Source organism: Galeopterus variegatus, unplaced genomic scaffold, assembly GCF_000696425.1.
Source record: "Galeopterus variegatus unplaced genomic scaffold, G_variegatus-3.0.2 Scaffold6391, whole genome shotgun sequence".
Lineage (NCBI taxonomy): Eukaryota > Metazoa > Chordata > Mammalia > Dermoptera > Cynocephalidae > Galeopterus > Galeopterus variegatus.
Genome location: NW_007732502.1, coordinates 68,949 through 92,191, shown reverse-complemented (window position 1 = coordinate 92,191; position 23,243 = coordinate 68,949). Strand labels below are relative to the sequence as shown.

The 23,243-nt window shown below is 48.8% G+C and overlaps 1 protein-coding gene and 1 long non-coding RNA gene across 2 annotated transcripts in view; one reads left to right on the top strand and one right to left on the bottom strand.

Annotated features, from left to right (window-relative positions):
- GRHL1 (grainyhead-like 1 (Drosophila)) overlaps positions 1-6,995 on the top strand; it is a gene marked incomplete at its 5' end in the record, with an annotated part of 22,177 nt that extends 15,182 nt beyond the window's left edge. The window contains 4 exons of the mRNA XM_008590819.1: positions 1,972-2,063; positions 2,417-2,502; positions 5,700-5,764; positions 6,870-6,995. Of these exons, the coding sequence (XP_008589041.1) occupies positions 1,972-2,063; positions 2,417-2,502; positions 5,700-5,764; positions 6,870-6,984 (358 nt within the window). The remainder of the gene's footprint in view (positions 1-1,971; positions 2,064-2,416; positions 2,503-5,699; positions 5,765-6,869) is intronic.
- A 10,454-nt stretch (positions 6,996-17,449) lies between these two features.
- Positions 17,450-22,429, bottom strand: LOC103606228. The gene is made up of 2 exons (XR_551858.1): positions 22,127-22,429; positions 17,450-17,867 (listed from the first exon to the last, which is right to left on the bottom strand). It is a non-coding gene; the product is annotated as an uncharacterized LOC103606228 (long non-coding RNA).
- Between the last annotated feature and the right edge of the window lie 814 nt (positions 22,430-23,243).

Genomic DNA, 23,243 nt, shown 5'->3' with positions numbered 1-23,243 from the left:
ATGGCTGTGTTCTTCTTGGGATGACCTGTCAGGGACATTCCCTTTTGGTTTATCCCATCGCTGGTGGTGTTCATGTGGATCACTTGATTGAGGTGGCATCCTGCCAGGCTTTTCCACCATGAACTTTCTCCTTTTGTAATAAGTGTTTTTGTGCGGGGAGGTAGAGTGAAGCTTTGTAAATACCTTATTTCTCATCAGACTTTCAATTTACTCATTAACTTATTTATATCGGGATGGACTCATAGTTTCCTGTTTTATTAAATAAGCCGTAGCCCATTACTACCACATACTCTGATGCTCTGATTGTCCCAGAGTTGGTCAGTGGGATCCCTTCAAGCTGGTTCCTGGGTCCTTTCACCTGCTCCTCATCCTTTGAGCACCTCCTTTGAGCTCTCAGGGACTTGTGTTTTCCCTTCTCCAGCCCTAGAATCAGCCTCTGCTTTGAGGAACTCTCTTTCTTTTGGAGGATCAGGATACTGATGAACTTCCCCAGTGCGGACACCCGCTCACCCACGTGGGCTTGACCTCCCGCGCCACAGCCCACCTGCTCAGACGCTGTCCCACGCTGAGGCTCTGCTGCTCTCTTTGGGCCATTGGAGCTCCCCCGCCCCGCTTACCTTATCCAGACCCCAGCCTTGCTTGTTCTTCCTGGTGGCCTTAGGACCGAGTGTTTCAACAAGGGGAAGATTCTCTCAGTTTTTAAATCTCCTTTTCTCTCGATACTAATCTACCCTCAGAAAAGTGCATTATGGTGGAAAGAACCTAGGCTTTGACAAATGTCATTCCTCAGCCCTCTGCTGTCCCTCATCTTTTATCCACTCTGAAGACTGGACTGTCATTTTGGGGACACTCACACCCCCACACCTGTTGCCATCTGGAGGCCAGCGTACTGCTCCACCTCTTTAATTCTTAGTGTTTCCAGACACGAATCCTACAGGTATCTTCACTGGGTGCCTGGTGCGTGCTGGGAACTGAGAAAGACAGTATGACAAGGCCCAGCCCCTGTTCCTGAAGGGATCTTCTGCTCAAAATCAAGCACTCGCTTCCTTCATTTTTAGCTGTTTTACTACTGTCTCACTCACCCCAGTCCATAATGTGGGAGTCACTTGCTCTGGGCCCTTGTTTCCTCAAACGTTCCTGGGTCCCTTGTCCCCTTTCTGTTTCCACTGACAATACTATATTTTATTGTATTTTTTATTTTATTATTTTGCAGGGGGCTGGCCAGTACAGGGATCCAAACCCAAGACCTTGCTGTTATAAGGCTGCACTCTAGCCAACTGAGCTAACTGGCCAGCCTCAGTACTGCGTTTTAAGCCTTTAGAATCATAGGCCCCATTGTCACCAGAGTCCTCTAACTGGTTATTCTGCTTGTAGGGCCTGGACTCCCCTGCAGTCTTGACCACACGCTTTGGTTACAGCATTCTGTCTTGCAGAACTTTCAAAGGTTCCCTCTCACCTGCGATGTGAAATCTATAATTCCTTAGAGCTGAGCAATCAAGATGCTCCATAGTAGAGCCGGTCTCCTTTTCCAGCTTTGTCTTCCTCTGGGACATTCTGCCAGCCTTGCTTCACGTTTCCCTGCTCACACCTTCTCGCTTTTTTGAAGTGCTGTCTCCTCCGTTACCACCTATACAAGGTTACATCAGATCCTACCTCCTCCATAAAATTTTTCCTGAAAAGAAGCTCTTCATCCTTGAGAAGGCAGCTTCCTCTAGAGTGAGAGTGATGGCGGATGTCAGGCAGGTAGCCTGAGTGTTGTCCCAGGTCTGCCATTAAATGTCCACAAGCCCTGGTGCAGTTAGTACCTTTCTCTGTGCCTCAGATTTTCCATCCACAAAATAAGGAAGCTGGGCTGGTTAAAGCATGAAAGTCATTATGAATCTAAAATTCACTGACATACCCTAAAACTCTTTTTGTTTATGCAGTTGATTTAAGTTGAAGTCGTGATTGTGTGTTTTGCTTTGCCTGCAGCTCTGCCTTGAAAAGGGGTCCATTTGGAGTGGAAGATGACTTTTCTGTCCCACCTCCTGTTAAACTGACCCGGATAGAAGAACCAAAGAGAGGTGTGTTGTCTTCCATTTCTTAGTGGGAGTTTTAAATCAGAAGCAAGCAAGTTCTGAACCTGTCACAGGCGAACGTCTTTCAGACATGTCTTGTGCAGTTTCTCTTGGGTGCTTTTCCCTGGGACCAGCTCCAGCTCGAGCTGGGACTTAGAGCAGAGTTAAAAGACCAGTTGAAACTTGTGTCCCTTAAGACAAATTTTGTATTGGTTTGTGTTTGTTGCCCTTGATGTGAATGTGTCTTTTTGTTTTGACCAGTACCTGTGATCTGGTTTTGTATTTTGCTCATATAAATTAACTACATTCTTTTTTTTTTTTTTTTTCCACCTCCGTATTCCTGGTTGGGGGTTGATTAGTGCTGCTCTACGTTCGAAAGGAGTCAGAAGAAGTCTTTGATGCCCTGATGCTCAAGACTCCCTCTTTGAAGGGCTTGATGGAAGCTGTAAGTAGGATAAACTCTGTGATCCCCTTTAAAAATGAAAGCAAACTTACATAGAATTCCACTGAAAAAATTATATTAGACAATCCACGTTCTTTAGCTGTGCTGGAATCTTTTATGCATTTCCGAGTCATGGTGCTGTGTGTACGCCTGTGGCCTGTCCCGCATTTTATCCTGCCTCAGGTGGTCCTCATTTGCCCACGTCTGTCTCATCCACCCGGGGGGTCTTACTGCACTGTGCCTGGCACTCGAGTTGGTAGGTGGTAATCATTCAGTCGTGTCTACTGCACTGAATTGAATGAATTTGTCATGGCCTACGAAACAGCTTAATTTTGATGCACTTGGGTTAAAGGGAGACTGCCATTTAGCAAATCATTTAGAAGCTAACAAAAACTTTTTATCAAGTAAAATCTTAAAAACTTCATACAGCCTTTGAAACTCCTGATCATAGGGAACTACTGAACTGTGTCAAGATCTTACCCAAAGCATATTTGAGAAAATTAGAGGTGTAACCAGGGATGACCATAAATCCTTCCTACAGGATCTCAGCAAAGGGCTGGGGTAAACTGATCCCAGTATTCCCTTTTGGGATGTCAGTAAGAGAGACGATGTGGAGGGGTGCTATGCTGATTTCCCATTTTGGCTTCGCCCTAGGGTAAAATTGAAGCGATTGGCATTGTATCCTGATACTTACCAATCTCAGTCCTTGATAGACATAGAAATCTTTGAGCTCGAAGCATGCACATATTGGACTAGAAATATGTTTCCCGGTGACCCCTGACAACTAGAGAGTGTCGAATCCATGTAGCAAATCTTTATTAAGGGCTTGCTCTGTGCCAGGCAGTGTTGTTGGCACTGGAGTTACAGGAGTGGTTGGCACAGTGCTGAATGGAGTTAAATTCTGGTTATGAAGACAGAGACAATAAAATAAGCAAAGAAATTACCTTCTAACTTTTCAGGTACAGGTAAGTGCGGTGAAAACGAGTCAAGCAGGGTAAGGGGACAGTCTCTCAGGAGAAGCGCCCGGAGTTCCCAGATGTGTCCACGTGGCCCTTCCTGCGGGTGTCACTGACAGCACCATGGTCACTGTCATCGCCTGCTTCCTGCTTTTTCTCCAGGGCTTCTCTTTATCTTTTGAGGACCCTTCATGATTTCTTAAGAATCATGCAAACTCTTGATCGTGGGGAGAGAGGAGAGTGAAAAGAGGAGAATTACTGTACCAGTGTGATTTGTTCACAACTCACGAGGAGCTCACGACAGGCTCTTACATCTCTTGGGGCTGGGATTTCATAAATGTACAAAGTGCTATCATCCTGTGATACAGAAGAGAAGTGATCTTGTTTGTCTGGTGAGAGCCCTGAGCTGGGGTTTGGTCTGAAGTGCATACTTTTGTTAGATTGACGGAGGCCCCCCTCTCAGTGCTGCCGTGAGCTGCCCTGCAGGCCGGGGCTCCGCCACGGTCCCCATCTGAGAGTGGTCTGGGCAACACATCCAAATGAAGCGTCTGACCGAGACTGCATCAGCTGTTTGTCCTTGAAGCACTTCCTCCTTTCTCTTTAAAAACAGCCTTTATGCCCTCAAAGGAAGACAGCCAGAGTTGACAGGGGCAGGGTCACTGCAAGGTGTGGGCCACACACTGCCCGTTACAGAGGAGAGGGCCGAGACAGGGGTGGCGGCGGCTGCGTGTGGCCTGAGCCTTCGTGCTCTCGCAGGTTCCTTCCCACTTACTGCAGAGGCTCTGGCTAGAGCCAGCAGGGCAGAGATCTTGATTTGTGATCAGGGACTTTGATGTTTCTTCTGGACTATGGGATATGANTCTTGGGGCTGGGATTTCATAAATGTACAAAGTGCTATCATCCTGTGATACAGAAGAGAAGCGATCTTGTTTGTCTGGTGAGAGCCCTGAGCTGGGGTTTGGTCTGAAGTGCATACTTTTGTTAGATTGACGGAGGCCCCCCTCTCAGTGCTGCTGTGAGCTGCCCTGCAGGCCGGGGCTCCGCCACGGTCCCCATCTGAGAGTGGTCTGGGCAACACGTCCAAATGAAGCGTCTGACTGAGACTGCATCAGCTGTTTGTCCTTGGAGCACTTCCTCCTTTCTCTTTAAAAACAGCCTTTATGCCCTCAAAGGAAGACAGCCAGAGTTGACAGGGGCAGGGTCACTGCAAGGTGTGGGCCACACACTGCCTGTTACAGAGGAGAGAGCCGAGACAGGGGTGGCGGCGGCTGCGTGTGGCCTGAGCCTTTGTGCTCTCGCAGGTTCCTTCCCACTTACTGCAGAGGCTCTGGGAAGAGCCAGCAGGGGCAGAGATCTTGATTTGTGATCAGGGACTTTGATGTTTCTTCTGGACTATGGGATATGAAAATGCTTTCCTCTTCCCATAACTGTTTCTAAAACGCTAACTTCTGCTTTGTGGCAGACATTCTTTCATCTTCACAGCATAGCAGCTGGCCAGTATGGGGATCCAAACCCTTGACCTTGACCTTGATGTTGTAACACCTCGCTGTAACCAGCTGAGCTAACTGGCAGCCCTCTTGATGAGGAAAGACTGAGCATCAGAAAGGTCCCCTGCTAATTAATAAAGTGATTCCATTTACATGTGTCTGACCCCAAAGCAAGGCCTTTATACAGATGATCAGAATATCTAGGGCTGTGTGGACACAGGTCATTGTACATCTGTCAGACCCACGGAAGGTGTAGCACAGAGCCAACCCTAATGTGAACAGTGGCTTTGAGTCGATGATACTGCAGCAGTAGTGGCTCACCGTGCATGACAGACACAGCACACTGACATAAGATGTGAGTGACAGGGAGGCAGGGCTGTGGGAGCTCTGTACTTGCTACTCACTTTTTCTGTAAACCTAAAACCGCTCTGTAGAAATAAAATCTATTTAAAAAAAAAACTGACCACATAATACACTCACCTTGTCCTAGTTGTAGACTTTTTTTTCAACCAATCGGCTTATTGACGTCTGCATAAATTAGGGGGACATAACAAGAACCTGATTCTAGCTCCCTTCAAAGGACACCCCCGTCGGGACATGATCATTTCCATTTCTTTGTGTTTGCGTTTTTGAAAAAAAGTTGAGTGATTGTGTGTGTATGTGTGTGTGCGCACGCATGTGTGTGCATATATATAGTTGTTTGTTTCTTAAAGCCATGAAGACAGTGTTCTGTAATTATTTCTCTTTGCTCTTTTAGATCTCAGACAAGTATGACGTTCCCCATGACAAGATTGGAAAAATATTTAAGAAGTGTAAAAAGGGGTAAGCAGTGGCCAGCACTCTGTGTGCCCTAAGCACGTTAACATTCCGTGAGCCTTGTGTGGAACACACAAGCGTGTGCCCAGTCCAGAAACAGCCAGAGGAACACTAATGCTAGAAGCTGGTTTTTCTTAAAGTATTTACATAACATTGATCTACCTTCAAGGACATTTTTGCGCATTGTTTTTTCAAGTAAAATCTGTACTTGCCCTTCCCGTACGTGGCAGCAGGGGTGGCTCCAAGCTCAGGGTGCGCGTGGTGGGGTGGGGTGCACTGAGGACAGCCCCATCAGCACAGTGCCCATCGGGAGTAGGCACTGGATCAGGTGCTTCACGTGTCCCCTTGTTTAATTTTCACATCCTTTTTCTCAGATGGGCGTTACTGTTTGTAGTTTATAGACAAGGCAGCTGAGGCTCAGAGAGCTGGAGAGACTTGCCCGAGATCGTGTGGCTTGATGGTGGTGGAGCCATGACGCAGATTCAGTTTTGACTGACTCTGAAGCCTTGTTCTTTCCTCCACCGTCCTGCCCTGGATCAAGCAGGATATAGCATGAGAATTTTTCAGCTTAATTCCAAAACAAATCCTAACAGGAATTTTCTAGATGAGTCTGGCGGGAAGGGTTGAACTTAATAGGAGTTCATTTAAACTTTGAAGATAACTTGCCAGGGAAGATAATTTGTCAAGCAGCCATGGCTGAAGCCATCATGTAGATTAATTTTATTGATATGCTTTCTAAAGTTGGACCAATGAAATATTCCTTCTGTAGGTTTATTTTGTTATATTATAATAGGTGCTATTTATTGAGTGCTACATGCCAGAAATAACAACAGTAAGTAAGCTGGTGTTTTTTGTTTGCCATGCGCCACGTGCCATGCTCTGTTACAAGTGGTTCTCTTGATTCGCAGCCTCATCTAATTCTCACAACAACCTCATAGGATCGGCACGATTGTTATCCCCATGTTACAGATGAGGAAACTGAGGCTTAGGGAGGTTTAAATCATTCACCTCACGGGTCCCAGCTAGTAAGTGGCAGAGCTAACTATAACGTCTAGTTGTGCCTCGGAAGCGGGGAGGAGTGAAGTCCACCTGTCTGTCTCTCCTCTTGCAGGATACTGGTGAACATGGATGACAACATTGTGAAGCATTACTCCAATGAAGACACCTTCCAGCTTCAGATCGAAGAAGCGGGCGGGTCGTACAAACTCACCCTGACAGAAATCTAAAGGCCAGCAGGTCCCCCGTGCCCCCGAGTTAAATGAAGGTGTTACCCAGATCTTACTGTTTGGCAGGTGCAGGTCCGCCCATTAAGCGGGCGGGTCGTACAAACTCACCCTGACAGAAATCTAAAGGCCAGCAGGTCCCCCGTGCTCCCGAGTTAAATGAAGGTGTTACCCAGATCTTTCTGTTTGGCAGGTGCAGGTCCGCCCATTGGCCATTGTGCAAACACAGGCGGGTGTCAAGGGAAGGGATTCCTTTCGAGTTGGAGATGGAGCTGCATTTGGCTTGGAGATGGCATTTACTATATTGCATTGGTGCGTTTCAGGTGACGGAGAAATCCATAGACCACTAGTTTGAATGTTCTGACATACTTAGTATTAAAAGTGAAAAGTTTGTTCCAAGATCTAACATTCTCTCTCAGAACCTTTAAGTTCTGCTGTTATTTATCATAATATTGGAATATCTACCTTGTCTCTACAACATTAGTGGGCCTGCTCACTAGAGGAAGTCAGAAAAAAACAAGGGACTTGGATTTAGGGATTTTATACTCTTGCCTGAACTCAGAATGACTTCAGCTGCCTCAGGTTAGTGGGAGCAGCACCTGCAGAGTAAAGGGTGAGCCCTTTCTCCCTTAACTCTCATCCTCCAATAAATGTTTACTAAAATAGGGCATGTTACCAAAATCTTCCTCTGCAACTTTCTTGGACATATCAACTGCCTTTCTTATGAAGAACTTTAATGGGTTACAGTATGAAATTAGTTAAGATAAAGCTGCATTGTATATAAGTGCAATATATTTTTGAAGGTCTGTGTCTGTAAATGTGTACATACATGTCTTATATAAATATATAATATATAAATATGGTGTCTGTGTACATACAGTGAAGATATGCAATAAGACCTACCTTAAAGACTTTCCCTAGACAAAAAGCTAAGTTATTTTTGTTGATGTGTACCAAGCAGATAGAATACTGTGCTTAGTGGAACCCACTCAAAGCTTTCTCTGTGTTTTCCCAAACACAAGCAGTTCTACTGCATAGCAAAACCTTCTGAAATGACAGATTGTTTGCTATGAGAATGTTGTTATTTGGATTTCTGCACTGTTTAACAAATGAAGTAAAAGAAAAACTGCAATTCATGTCTGTGGTATATGCTAGTATCAGTCAGATGTACCTATATAAACACACACAGTAACTACAAAACACATAATTTAATTATATGTAATTATTGTGTAGCAAGTAATACTTCTCAAAATGGCATTCTTTGTAATCTTCCTGATATAAGAAATGATTGTTATTTTATCATGTTTCAGAGTCTTCGAGCTTTGATCATCTTGTGTGTTAACAATTCTGGAAAGCATTCATGAATTTATGAGAATATATTACTATGGCAGGGGAACATTTTGTACACATGTTTAAATATATAAAAATACTAAAAATGTAATTTTATAACAAAAATAAGATCACGGGTATCTTTAGGTTCAGGGAACTAGAATAAGTCATTTGTATAAGTAGGATTGATAGTTACATTCTTAGGTTAAAATACTCTAATGAAGTATGTGAACTAAATTCCTGGTTTTCTAAGATAAGATATGGGACACGGGTTGTATAACAATAATATTTTATATTTTGTTTTATGAAATTGATTTTGTCTTGTTTTTAATTATATCAGTGAAGATGTATTTTAAACCAAAGCAATTAAATTTTATATGTCTATTTCATAATATGTAATTTCCTGTTATTCAGTTGGACTGTATCCTTTCATTAGTCAGTAAAACAACATTTGAAATCTTAAGATGTTAGAGCCAAAAAGCATCTCCTTTATTAGCACTTTCTCCTTATTTCTTAGCATGTGTACTTAGATTGCTTCGTTCTTGTTAATTTTTCCCTACAGGTGTCTGAAATCCGGGTAATTGTTACATAAGGGAACCCTGAATAACTTTTCAGTTTTTACCAAAATTTAACCACTAAAGCTGAAGGTAAACACTTTCATACCTAAAATCTTAGTCTTAAGTTTTTAAAAGCCTACTAGAAAATGTTTAGTTTAAAAATCTACCAGTAATGTCTTAATTCATCAGAATTTCTAAAACAGCTGTCCTGAGTATATTCAGGTCATACAAGGCCTAAATGTGATAGACATTAAAATATATTTTTAAGGAATATGTGATCAAGTTAGTGAAGTAAGGGGCCGGCCCCTGGCTCACTCAGGAGAGTGTGGTGCTGTTGGCACCGGGGCCGCAGGTTTGGATCCCATGTAGGGATGGCTGGTTGGCTCACTTGGGAGAGCGTGGTGCTGACAACATCAAGTCAAGGGTTAAGATCCCCTTACCGGTCATCTTTAAAAGAAAAAAAAAAAGTTAGTGAAGTAAACTCCCTGATAGATTTCCTGTGACATCTGTGTGTGTCCCACTCTAATCCTTGGGCCATGAGTCCAGACTCTTCACCCACAGCCTCACCTCCGGATCACAGGTGGGTCCAAAGTCCAGCTCGGCACAGGAAGCCGGGGGTCGGGCCAGCCCAGCCTCTCCCTGGGGGCCTTCCTGCCTCCCACTTCTGGCCCCCCACCCCTCTGGACATTCCTAACTGTGTACCTGCACAGGTTTTGTTCCCAGGGTCCAGTCTCCATTCTGAGTCTCATCACCTGAATACTGACACCCCCCAACTTTCTCCGATCTAGAACCCTCCCCCGAGCACTAGATTCAGCCCCTTACTAGACAGTCTCTACCCGGATGACCTACCAGGTACTTCAGCTTCACACATCCCAGACTGAACTCATGTTTTCCTCCTTAATCACGCTTCTGCTTCTGGGTTTCCTGTTTGGTTGGCATCCTAGCTGGAAAGCTGGGTGCCATCTCTGACTCTGCCCTCTGTCACTGCCAGCATCCAGTCAGACCATAGGGCCGACATTTGTCCCTTGTTTATTGTTCCTTCTCTTCATCTCCACTGTGGCAGTAGTACCTTTCCGGCCTCTCACCACCTCTAAGCCACCTCACCTCGCAGGCTTGATACTGGGGGTTGGGTCATGTCGGCAGAAACTGCAAAGGCTGGTCCTAGCCGTGTCTGTTGCTCATGCCCCCGGCTGCCCATCTGCCCCAGCGGTGCCCCTGCGGGAACCACGCACAAGCCTCTGGTGCACGAGCCTGCTCCTCCTAGGCTCCTTGCTCTGGCCCTTGTCTTTCCCATGGCCTCAAGGCCCCCTCTGGTTCGGCTGGAGGATTTCTACTCACTCTTTGCAACTCTGCTCAACCACCACCTGCTCCGGAGCGCTTTCCTTGGCACGCCCCTCTGCACCCCCAGGGAAAGGATAGACATCCCCATCGTATCATGTTGTATGGACCTATTTAGTCACACGGCCGCCCTCCCCTCCCCTGCCCCTTGCTGCTCCAGCCTCGCAGCCATGCGCCGTACCTTCCGTAGTCACCTCCACGGCCTGGTGACAGCGTGGGCCTGGCACGGAGCAGTCACCAGCAGATAGGGGTTAAGTCCATGCATTCAGCTGCCCAGGTTCAAAACCTAGGAGTCAGCATCCATGCCTCTTTCTTTCACATCCTGCATCCAGTCGCTCAGAAAGCCCTGTTGCCCCTCCCTTTGGGATCTATCCAGAATCCAGCCGTCTCTCACCCTCACCTCTGGCCTGGAGTTTTGCAGTAACCTAACTGGATTCATTGCGTCCTCTCCTGGTCCCCTCATTTTATTCTCAGTCTAGCAGCCACAGTGACCCTCCTGAAATGTAACTCAGAACCTGCTCAGGACCCTGCGGTGGTCTGCTGCACGCAGAATAAGCCGAGTGCTCGTAGTGTATGCAGGCTCTGTCCCCGCCTCTGACTGCGTCCCTTCCTCTCTCCTTCATCCGCTCTGACCTTGCTGAACACCGCCCCCCCACCTCCCGAACGTGCTATAGAGCTGGGTCTGAGGTTGCACAACGTCGCAAGCAAATGTGGGCATGCAGCTTACAAAAGCCACCAGGTTTGACTCTAAGCTTTCTGCTGCTGAAGGTGGTATCAGAGATGTTTACCCAGTCGTGGTCACGTCACCAGGAAGAAAGATTCGTGTGCCTGATGGCGTGTTGGCGGTGTTAGTAACGAGCTGATCAGGGCTGAGGCTCAGGCTTGCCCTTTTGGGCAAGTGTTTTTCTCTCTGTGTCAGTGGGTGAGGCTGGTCAGCAGCAGTTTGCTCTCAGCTGGCAGAGCCAACAGCCCACGTTGCTGCCCTGCCCTGGGGCTGTCCCTACTCTCCAGCCGTGGATGAGAATCTAGTCTGTAGGGACCTGGGGAACCTTTCCATCCCGCAGGATGCCAAGTCCGTCCATCCCATTGATGACAGTGCCGGAAGGACCTAGGGAGCAGGAATGAGCATCTTCGCTAGACAATGTGCTGGAGAGCAAGAAACATCCCACAAAGATTCAGGGGACTGTCTCAGTAAAACTGCTGGGGTCCAGCCACGTGGGGCATGTCAGCACATCTCTTCCAATGTGAGGGACAAGTGCCACTTGGTCCCTCCACCTTACCCCACTCCCCACTCCTCACCCCCCCCGCCTTCTGTCCCATGGATGTCCTTAACCTGCTCTAATCATCTCTTCTAACCTGTTATATATTTTACTTGATTATTATACTCAATGTTCATCATTTGCCTCCCTTTTCTAGAATGTTCCCTCTGCCAGAACAAGAATTTTTGTGTGACTTGTTCACTGATGAATCCTAAACACCTATAAAAGGTGCCTGGCACCATGTAGACACTTGTGCCGATGTCCCCTGTTGGCCCCTGCCGATCCCCTCTCCACCATCTCCTCCCGCAGACTCAGCTGTGTGCACCACATCAACCATATGGGTGGGGGGAGACGGAAGGAAGCGAGCGAGGTCAGAGACTGAGTCCCTGGCTCCTACCCACCACCTCCAGCCGGCTGTTCCTGACGCTCACTGCGCCTCGGGTGGTCTCCTGCGCACGGCTCTGCCCCTCTGGGTGCTGGCAGCCACTTCCTTCAGGGGTTAGCTGCTGCCAGCTGGAGGTTGGGACCGTCCCTTTAGGTGGGCTTGCATTCCCATCTTCACAAATAATCCTTCCTTGAATCATCCTATTTTGAGTGTGCCATCTGTTTCCTGTTGCGATCCTGGTTGATACAATGATCAATAAATTTTCACTGAATGAATGAAAGAAAGATTTGTCAAGAGTGTCGGAAAGACCAGTGGACTTCCCTGAATCCCAGCTCTTCTCTCGAATATTCTCTCGTATGTCGCTGCTAAAGAGGAACTCTACCACTCTTTTCTGTTATAATTTGCTGAGGAAGGCTATTTAACAAACTTTTAGGAGGGTAATAAATTTGGTGAATGGGTTTTCTTTCAGAGATTAGGAAAGAAGATTTGACTTTCCCTGAAATATTCCCAACTGGGGTACACAGTTTCAACTGACATGTATACTTGAAGGCAGCAAATGTCAATGATCTAAGTGGATTTTCCTTTCTGACCTCTACTCTTTCTAGTGCCTGATTTTATTGTTACTCTTTATAGAAAATTTTATCCAAAGCCCAGCAAAATCACCTCATGTGCAAGTGCACATCAGCCCCTATGAGCAGGATCACCTGAGGTCATACGTTTACACAGTTAAATCATGATTATCTTGATTTGTTGCATGACCTGGTTTCTTTGCCCTACTGAAAAAAAGCAAAGGAGCTTAATTTTCAGGGGAAAAAAGATAAAAACTAAAATAATGCAAGATAGTTGTTTTTTATTCCCTATTACCTTTGAACATTTTTTCTTTCTTTCTTTGTGTCTTACCATATGCCGAGACCTCAATGGCTGACTAGGGAAATTACTGGATACTTAATGCTTAAGAGATTCAGTGGGCTGTTTACCGGGGAGAAGAGGAGAGGGCTTTCTGTGAACAAGAATCTGCCGGGGCTGAGACATGAGCTCCTCCAGTCCCAAAAGCTTAAAACACACCAGTTTAGCATCCAGACTGCTCAGCGTGAGCCATTATGAAAGAATGGAGGAAAGAAAAGTGCAGAATGTAGGGCCGGCCCTGCCTCACTCGGGAGAGTGTGATGCTGATAACACCAAGGCCATGGGTTGGGATCCCATATAGGGATGGTTGGTTGGCTCACTGGGGGAGGATGGTGCTGACAACACCATGCCAAGGGTTGAGATCCCCTTACCGGTCATCTTTATAAAAAAAAAGAAAAAGAGGGACCTGCCCGGTGGCGCCACTTGGGAGTGCAGCGGCGCTCCCGCCGAGGGCTCGGATCCCACATACAGACCAGCTGCTCACTGGCTGAGCGAGGTGCGGGAGCAACACCGAGGGTTGCGATCCCGTTGCCGGTCCCGGTCCGGTACGGACGCAACACTGAGGGTTGCGATCCGTTGCCGGTCATGAAAAAAGACAAAAAGGAAAAAAAAAGAAAGAAAAAGAAAAGAAAAGTGCAGAATGTGGTTAACATTTTATCCGTTGAAATAAACGTAGAGCTTTACAAATTTGGTTGGGTGGCTAAAACATGGATCTCCTGCAACCAAGAAAAAGAGGCACAACGGCTATTGGGCATCTTTGGATTTTGAAGACAACATATTCCTCATTTGGTGTGTTACTATGGCTTATTTACTCCATGACCCAAAAAGCTGCTAGCTTTGAGTGGGGTCCAGAAAAGAAGGCTCTGCAACGGGTCCAGGCTGCTGTGCAAGCTGCTCTGCTCCTTGGGCCATATGTTCCAGCACACCCAGTGGTGCTTGAGGAGTCAGCAGCAGAGAGGGATGCCGCTTGGAGGCCTTGGCAGGCCCCACAGGTGAGGCGCATCAGAGGCCCATGGGAATTTGGAGCAAGGCCCTGCAAACCTCTGCAAATAAGTACTCTCTTTTGAGAAACAGCTCTCGGCCTGCAACTGGGCCTTAGCAGAAACAGAACACTTGACTGTGGGCCACCAAGTTACTGTGTGACCTGAGCTGCCCATCACGAACTGCCTCTTATCTGACCCAGCCATAAAGCTGGACATGCACAGCAGCACTCAATCATCAAACGGAAGTGGTATGTACGTGATCTGGCCCAAGCAGGCCCTGAAGGCACAAGTAGGTTACATGAAGAAGTGGCCTGATTGAATTATGTCCCCCTAAAACTCCCTGAAGCTTGAATTGTGTCCCCAAGTTTTATGTATTAGAAACTTGGCCCCCACTGTGCCTGTTAAGAGGGTGGGAAATCCTATTATGGTAAATGAAAGGTGGAGCCTTGCATGGGTGATTGGATTGTAGGACCCAGCAGTAGTGAATGGATTAAAAATGGTGGTCAAGGGACATGGTTCTGAGGACTTCAAAAGAGGAGGAGAGTCTGTCTTTCCCTCTCTCTGTTCTCTGCTTCCACCATTTTGCAGTGTGAGACCCCTGGGTCACTGTCACCACCAGATGGACTTTGGACTTCCCAGCCTCAGAAACTGTAAGCAATAAATGTCGTTTTTCTTTATAAATTACCCAGTCTCAGGTATCCTGCTATAGCAACACGAAATGGACTAACACATGGCCCACATGCCCGTGGATCCTGCTGCTGCTGCACTGCCTTCTCTCAGTCCGTGCCTGTGGCTTCACGGGGAATTCCCTACGATCAGCTGACAGAGGAAGAGAAGACTCAGGCCTGGTTCACACATGGCTCTGCGTGATATGCGGGCACCACCCGAAAGTGGACAGTTGCGGCAGGACAGCTCCTTCCTGGGACACCCCTGAAGGGCAGCGGCTGAAGGGAAATCCTCCCAGTGGGCAGAATTTCAAGCAGTGCGTGTGGTCATTCACTTTGCTTGGAAGGAGAAATGGCCGGACATGTGACTATGTACCCATTCATGGGCTGTAACCGATGGTTTGGCTGTATGCTCAGGGACTTGGAAGGAACACGATTAGAAATTTGATGACAATGAAATTTGGGGAAGAGGTATGTATGTGGATAGACCTCTCTGAATGGGCACAAACGTGAAGATATTGGTGTCCCATGTGAATTCTCACCAAAGGGTGACCTCAGCAGAGGAAAACCACAACAATCAAGTGGGAAGGATGACCCATTCTGTGGGTGCCTGTCAGCTTTTTTCCACAGCTACCGGTCAGTGCCCAGTGGGCTCATGAGAAAAGTGGCCTAGGTGGCAGGGATGGAGGTTATGCCTGGGCTCAGCACTGTGGACTTCCATTCACCAAAGCTGACCTGGCTATGGCCAACATTGTGTGCCCAATTTGCCAGCAGTAGAGACCAACACTGAGCCCCCAATATGGCACCACTCCCTGGGGTGATCGGCCAGCTATGCGACAGGTTGGGTACATTGGACCAGTTCTATTGCAGAAGTGGCAGTGTTTTGTTCTTCCTGGAATAGACACTCTGCATATGGATTTGCCTTTCCGGCACACAATACTTCTGCCAAAACTAGCACTGTGGGCTAACAGAATGCCTTAGCCACATCACGGCATTCCACACAGCATTGCTTCTGGTCAAGGAACTCACCTCACAGCCGAATAAGTTTGGCAATGGGCCCATACTCAAGGAATTTGCTGTGTTACCATGTTCCCCACCATCTTGAAGCACCTAATTGATAGAACAGTGGAATGGCCATTGAAGACTCCATTACTGCACCAGCTAGGTGATAATTCCTTGCAGGGCTGGGGCAAGGTTCTCCAGAAGACAGTAGAAGCTGTGCGTCAGCGGTCAGTGCATGATGCTGTCTCTCCCGTAGCCAGGATTCATGGGTCCAGGAATCAAGGGGTGGAAACGGGAGTGGCACCACTCACCATCACCCCTAGGGACCCACTAGCAGAGTTTTTGCTTCCCGTGCCCACAACTTTATGCTGTGCTGGTCTAGAGGTCTTGGATCCAGAGAGGAATGCTGCCACCTGGAGACACCACAATGATCCCTTGAGCTGGAAGTCAGGGCTGCCACCCGGCCATTTTGAGCTCCTCAGGCCTCTGAGTCAACAGGCTAAGAAGGGAGTCGTGGTGTCGGCTGCGGTGATTGATCCGGACTGTGAAGGGGAAGTTGTCCTCCTCGTGGAGGTAAGGAAGAGTGTGTCTGGAATACAGGACATCCCACCACGCCCTGTGATTAAAGCCAATGGGAAATTACAACCCAGTCCAGGCAGGACCACTAAAGGCCCCGACTCTCCAAGGATGAAGGTTCAGGTCACACCGCCAGGTAAAGAATCACGACAGCTGAGGTGCTCGCCGAGGGCAGAGAGAATGCAGAGTGGGGAGTAGGAAAAGGTAATTAGGAAAACCGGCTACGACCATGTGACCGTGACTGTGACCATCACAGAAGTGAGGGCTGTGACTGTCGGGAGTATTTCCTCCTCATTTTGTCATTCGTGTGTATCCTACATATGTTAGCAAGTATCTTTGTTTTTCTTTCTTATTCCCTTATCATGTAACATCAGGTGTATTGACTTTATATCAGTATTTAGGAATTGCTAACTTTACATCGTGGGATTTAAGTTATGGGATATCAGGAGAAGCGTAAACGTCACTCAAGGACTTTACCTCCTCTTCTGCAGAAGGGGTTAGTGCGTTTCCGTTGTACACAGGAGAGGTGTGTCATCAGGTGGAATTATGACCTTGTCATTGTCATCATTTGGAGAGGAAGTGTCGTTTGAGAAGATGTGTGTGGGTGCTAGGCAAGTTGACAAGAGGTGGACAAGGGGCTAAGAGATGCCCAGATAGCTGGAAAACCATGATTTCTGGGTGTGTTGGTGAGGGCGTTTCTGGAAGAGGTTAGCATTTGTGTGGGCAGGCATCGTCCAGTCCTCCCAGGGCCTGAGTAAAACAGGGGAAGGTCGAACTGCTCTCTCTTCTTGAGCTGAAGATCCCATCTTCTCCTGCCCTCGGACACTAGTGCTCCTAGTTCTCGGTCCTTTGGACCCTGACCAGGACCATGGGCCTTCCCCTGCCTGCCGCCCCCCCCAGATCCCAGGCCTTCAGGCTCCCACTGAATGAGCCCCCCTGGTTCTCCAGTTTGCAGATGGGAGATCATGGGACTTATCGGTGCCTATAGTCACATAAGCCAGTTCCTATAATCTCTGTCTCTGGGCCGGCCCAGTGGCGCACTGCTACAGTGTGCCGCTTGGGAGCGCGGCGGCACTCCTGCCGAGGGTTCGGATCCCACGTACAGACCGGCTGCTCACTGGCTGAGCAAGGTGCGGGTGCAACACTGAGGGTTGCAATCCCGTTGCCGGTCCCCATCCGGTATGGGCGCGACACTGAGGGTTGCGATCCGTTGCCGGTCACGAAAAAAAAAAAAAGACAAAAAAAAAAAAAACACTGGCTGCCTATAATCTCTGTCTCTGTCTCTGTCTCTCTCTCTCTCTCACATATATCTCCTATTCTGTTTCTCTGGAGAACCCTAACTAATACAACCAAGGTCATGCTTCAGGGGCCACTCAGCTCCTGGCTGAGGCTCCCATAAACTTGATACTGGGCATACAGGTCCGGCTGCCTGCCCCCTTCCAAAAACAAACCACTCAAGAGTCAAACGTTGGTGAAATGGAAGTCAGCTTTTATTCAGGAACACAGGTGACCTGAGGGGAGATGTTAGGCTCACCCATCTCTCTGGTCAACCTGAAGGAGAGTGCCCGGGCTAAAACCATCTCAAAGACTTGGATTTACTGAGGGGTTTTTAAAGAGGGGCTGAGGGAATAGAATGAGGGAAGTGGAGAGCGGGAGGGAGGGGACGTGAGCTGCAAGGGCTTCACGGACGGTTCCAGGTGCAAAGTCTCACCAGGACTGCTTTCTGCTCCCGTCCTTGCTGTTATCTCAGGGTCCTGTCGGAGGCATGGAATCAGCACAGCTCTGCTCACGTCTTCCTCGATTTCCCTTGGATAGTACGTGCAAGACTGCTGCTCCAGGCTGGCTGGAAACCAACTTTACATTCGTGTAAATCATGTCTTCTTGCCCTATAACCAAATTTAAAATATTAAATAACCATGAGAAAAGAGGGAACTCAGAAAAATGCATGCTAAGAAAAACAAGACAAAACTGTGTCCTTTTAAAATCTTTTAGAGCCCAAGTGGTTTTAGGTCGCAACATGGCTTTTGTCTTGCTCACTCCAACAAAACAGTGCTTACTGGGGAATGCACAGGCCACCTTGCACATCTCCCTATCCCTGGGTAGTGTCTAGGGGTCGCTCTGTTCCCAAGGTGGGCGCTGAGTGGTCTGTTTGCCCAGAGCTTGGTCTCAGCTGTGCAGGGAGGGGCCCAGGTGGAAGCCCTGCCTCCCACAGCCCTCACCCGGCCCCCTGGGTCTGAGGTCCTCTCCCTGCTTCAGTTCTCCAACTCTCAGAATGCCGGATTTACCCCTGGCCTCGCTCTTCCGTGCCCGCGTCCTGTGGGGCCAGAGCAGGGCAGTGGGCTCCTTGCTTGGCGCTGCAGATGGAGCACGAAGCAAGCCTACAGCCCGTTACTAGGTGCCCACACACAGCACTTCATCTGTTTGCAAATGTCCTGCAGGCCTGGCAGGATGGGGGCTGTGGCTCTGCAGGGTGAGGGTGCCCCCAGGACCAGTAGCTCCTCTTCCGGAAGCCCCTGGGGGAGAGCCCGGGGGAGAGGACAGCCCTGTCCTTAGGCTGCTCCCAGAGCTGCTGTGAGTGGGAGGGCAGGGCCAGGCAGGGCAGGAACTTCACAGAGGTGCTCACTGGAGCTTGGGGGCTCCGTGACTTGTCACAGCAGCAGACAGAGCCGGCCATCTCTCAGCAGTCCCCAGGGCCTGGCTCAGGGTGGCTGCATGAAGACAGCAGTGCCCTTTCCAGTTTCCACCCCACTCCCAATAGCTGATTCCCTCTTTTCCTTTTCATTCTTATGGAGCCCATCCCCAAAGCAGGCGAGCCCCATTCAGGAGCCCGCAGGACCGCCCCACCTGAACTCGTGGCTTCCTGGGGCCAGGCTGCCCGGCTGCTTTGGCTCCAGCTCCTCGGGCTGGTGGGGGCAGTTAAGGGGGCTCGATGCCTCCCAGCGCCGATTTCCAACCTGGCAGCCATATCCTGGCACGAGTGGGGGAGAGCAAGTGGCTCCGGGCAAGCTGACGGCACCCCAGAGGTGCCACTTGGTGTGAGATCATTCTTACACGTTCTTTTACTTCTTTACACGTTTTCCTTTAATTCTTTGAACATATTTAAAATAACTGATTTAAAGTCTGTCTAGTAAGTCCAGCATCTGGGACACCTCAGGAACAGTGTCTACTGATTTTCCCTCCTGTGTATGGGACATACTTCCTTTTTTTTTGTTTGTGTATATTTACTCGTTTTATTTGGGGCCATACTTTTTTGTTTCTTTGCATGTCTTGTATTTTTTTGTTGTTGCAAATTGGACATTTTATATAACAATGTGGCTACTCTGGAAATCAGATTCTTCCCCTTCCCCAGGCTTTGTTGTGATATTTTGAAAATATATCTGGTCTTCATCCCTGTCTCCTGACACACAACTCCTGAAATTGTTAGACTTTCCAAAGTGATGAATCTTTTTCGTAGGCTAATGATGGCCAGCAGCCCCTAGGTAGCTTCTGGGTGGGGACTGATCACAGGAAAGATCAAGGGAGGATTTTCAGTCCTGCCACCCCAACCTCTGGGGAGGGGAGAGGGACTGAAGGTTAAGCTGATCACCAGTGGCCAGTGATTTAATCAACCATGCCCGTGCAGTGCAGCCTCCACAAACACCCAAGAGGACTGGGTTCAGAGAGCCTCCCATAGCGAACACAGGGGGTTTTCACCTCCACTTGCCAGGAGGGTGGCACACCCCAGTTCCACAGGGACACAAGCTCCTGTGCTCAGGATCCTTCCAGACCTCGCCCTATGTATCTCTTCATATCCTTTGTAATAAATGGGTAAAGGAAAGTGTTTCCCTGAGATCTGTGAGCTGCTCAGCTAATTACGTAAACCACAAAACAGGGTTCCGGGAACCCCGGTTTATAGCTGGTTGGTCACAAGTTCCAGAGGCCTGGACTTGGGACTGGCATCTAAAGTAGGGGGCAGTCTTGGTGACTGAGCCCTCACCCTGTAGGTGCTGATGCCATCTCCAGGTAGATAGTGTTGGAATTAAATTAGAGGATGCGCAGCTGGTGCCCGCTGGAGAGTTACTGGCTTGCTGGTGGGGAGAAATCCCCACACATTTGGTCCCTGAAGTCAGAAGTCGGCATTCTGTGCTGCTAACTGTGCTGTGAGAGCAAAGCAAAGACAAGCAGTTTGTGTTTTGTTTTTTCCACACAGCCCTTGCTGTTTCATTTGTTTTGTGGCTTTTCTGAACTAACTCTGTAAAGTCTATATTCCATGTCATTCATGGGCACGGAAATCTCTGCTCAATTTGCTTAGTGGCTGGCTAATGATTGGACAGGTTTCCTTAAACATTGAATTCTCCCAGTCTTGGCTGAGGGGCTTTGTGGGGGTGCTGGGCACACCTTTGACTCAGCCAGGCAGTGGACAACTCTGCCTTAGCCTTCACTTCCTGCTTGTGCAGAGCCTCAAGGTCAACCAGAGGTGAGATCTTGGGGTCTCCTTGGGTCCTTCCTGAGCATGAGTCCACCCCATGGATGTGCATGGCCTTCTAGGTTTCCAGGAATATATCGAGCCTTTCAAAACACCAAAATGCACTTTTCTCTTTTTTTGATGGCTGGCCTGCACAGGGATCTGAACCCTGGACCTTGGTGTTATCAGCCCCTCACTCTAACCAACTGAGCTAAGGCCAGCCCTCAAAATGCAATTTTTTTTTTTTTCCTTTTGTCTCTTTTTTTGTGACCGGCAACGGATCGCAACCCTCAGTGTCGCGCCCGTACCGGACCGGGACCGGCAACGGGATCGCAACCCTCGGTGTTGCCCCCACACCTCGCTCAGCCAGTGAGCGGCCGGTCTGTATGTGGGATCCGAACCCTCGGCGGGAGCGCGGCTTCACTTCCCAAGCGGCGCACTGTAGCAGTGCGCCACCGGGCCGGCCCTCAAAATGCACTTTTCACTGCCCTATTTTTCTCTAAAGCCTTTTGATTTGCCTAGTGTCTGCCTCAACTGTTATGCACCTCCTCAGGCAATCATGAAATTAGACAATTTCTTCCAAATATTTTTTGGCAAATGCCCTTGGGGAAATGGCTTTTTGTACAGGGTGCGCTCTGAGTCAGGCCAAATAAAGGCAGCCTTGCAAGTGGGGTTTTCCAGGGATCCACCAGACAGGTCACAAACACTGGCAGTTCCCCAGGACTGAGGCTTTGCAGGAGCCCACGCCAGCTCCGCCCCTCTGGTGGTGCCAGGCTGCTGGTTTTCATCATGACTGGGCTTTTGGTTCTCAAGTCTCCCTCAGGAGCTGACCGATGGCAGTGGACTAACTACCCAGCAGTAAAGGAATGAACAACTCACACACACACTTGCACAAGTCTCACAATAGCTGTGCTGAATACATATTATACAATCCCATTCATGTAAAACTCCAGAAAATGCAAACTAATACACAGTGACAGAAAGATCAGTGGTTGCCTGGGGATGGGTGGGGGCAAGAGAGGGGACTATAAGGGGCTCGGGAATCCCTGGAGAGAGATGGAGATGTTCATTATCTTTTTTTTTTGGCAGCTGGCCAGTACAAGATGTTCATTATCTTGATTGTGATAACAGTTTCAGGGGTGCATACATGTCAAAGCTTATCAAGTTGCACACTTTAAATAGGTGCAGCTTATTGTATATGAATTATACCTCAATTGTGCTGTTTTACAAAAACTTATTTATTTATTTATTTATAATTTTTATTTTTAAAAATTTTTATTGAATCAAAATTGATTATACACATTTTTGGGGTTCAACATTGAGATATGTTGATCAAATCAATATCACTAACATATATATTGTTACAAATCATAATTTTTCTTTATGCCCCTTGTCCAAGCTTTCCCCATCCCCCTCTCCCTCCCCCCTCCTCCCCACATTTTACCAAAATTTAAAAGATTACCTGAATCTACTACTGAAAACAATCATCTCCCTCTCCTAATTTCCCCCAGCTCTGGTCTGCCTGCATCTAAAGTTGACCCAATCCTGTCCCTCATACAACAAAGCTCCTCTCCCTTCCCCAGTTATCACCAATCCACCGTCAGCTTAGCTGGAGCTCCCCACCCCCAAGCCTGAGCTGAGTCCAGGCCCCACCTGTGCCCCCCAGGTCCCCTCTCCTGCTCTCCCTGTCCACGTGCTCACCTCCCTGCTGTGGCAGAATCCTCTGCTTCTGCGACTGACGCCTGCCTCTGTCTGGAGCAGGTGGGCTCTGGAAGGGCGGCAGGACCAGGTTCATTGTCTTTCATCCATGCACTGGGAAGCACTTAGCAGGAGCCCGGCTTAACTGTCTGCTGGTTGAAACAAACTCAGCAAAAATCTGGAAACAACCTCAATGTTCAAAAGCCAAGGCCTGGTGAAGTGCCCTGAGGCACGTGCATTGAGTGGAAGGCTTTGGTGGTCCTGGCAACCTCGAAGACTTGCAGTCGCCTTGGCTGAGTAAAGGGAAAGGACAGGATGCCTGGATGGGCCAGCGTGAACAGGTCCCTGTGTGGGCCCCACAAGTGAGCTATTTCCCAGTCAGCAGATGCCCCCAGGACACAGTGCTGCGGGTCCCTGGCTGCAGCCTGATGTGGCAGGCCTAGCTGAGGGGGGAGAACACTGCCCACATCTCTTTTCTGCCTCTGCCTCCCTCCTCTGAGAGCCTCTGCGCACAGGTGTGGAGGGCAGATGGTTAGCAGGAGCCCCGTGGCGAGGCCTCACACCCACCAGACCCCTGTCCAGCCACTCCTCTGCTCTGGCTCTCTGCACCCCAGAGCTGGCCCCAGAAAGCCTTCCTGTTAGGACAGCCAGAGCCAGGCTTGGAGAAGCCCGTGCAGGAGAGAGGCGGGGGGCGCTGCAGCGGGGCCTCCAGCCCATGGAGACCAGATGGCTGGCCAGGCCTGTCCGAGGTATGTGCAGCCTTCCCGGTGGCTGATGGCCAGGCAGGGGCTGGCCTGGGGTGTCTGGCCCAGCTGGCTGCTGCTACCTTTTCTCCCGCTGGCCTGGCACACAGTCCCACAGCTGGCGCGACGCTGCGACCTTTCCCCCACTTCCAACTCTGGCCTCCAGATGATTCCAGGCCCCTGAAGTGTACAGGAGTCACATGTCACTGGCACAAGGGCCTCCCTCCCTATTCCCCCTCCTTGCGCTGGGTGTACAGGGCTGCACTAGAGAACAGGGATGGGGCCTGTCACCTGGAGCAGGGCCTAGTTGCAGGACAAGGGCTTCCGGCCAAGGCCTGCAGGGCTGGGCCAGGCTGGAGCCCATCATGAGGCCCACC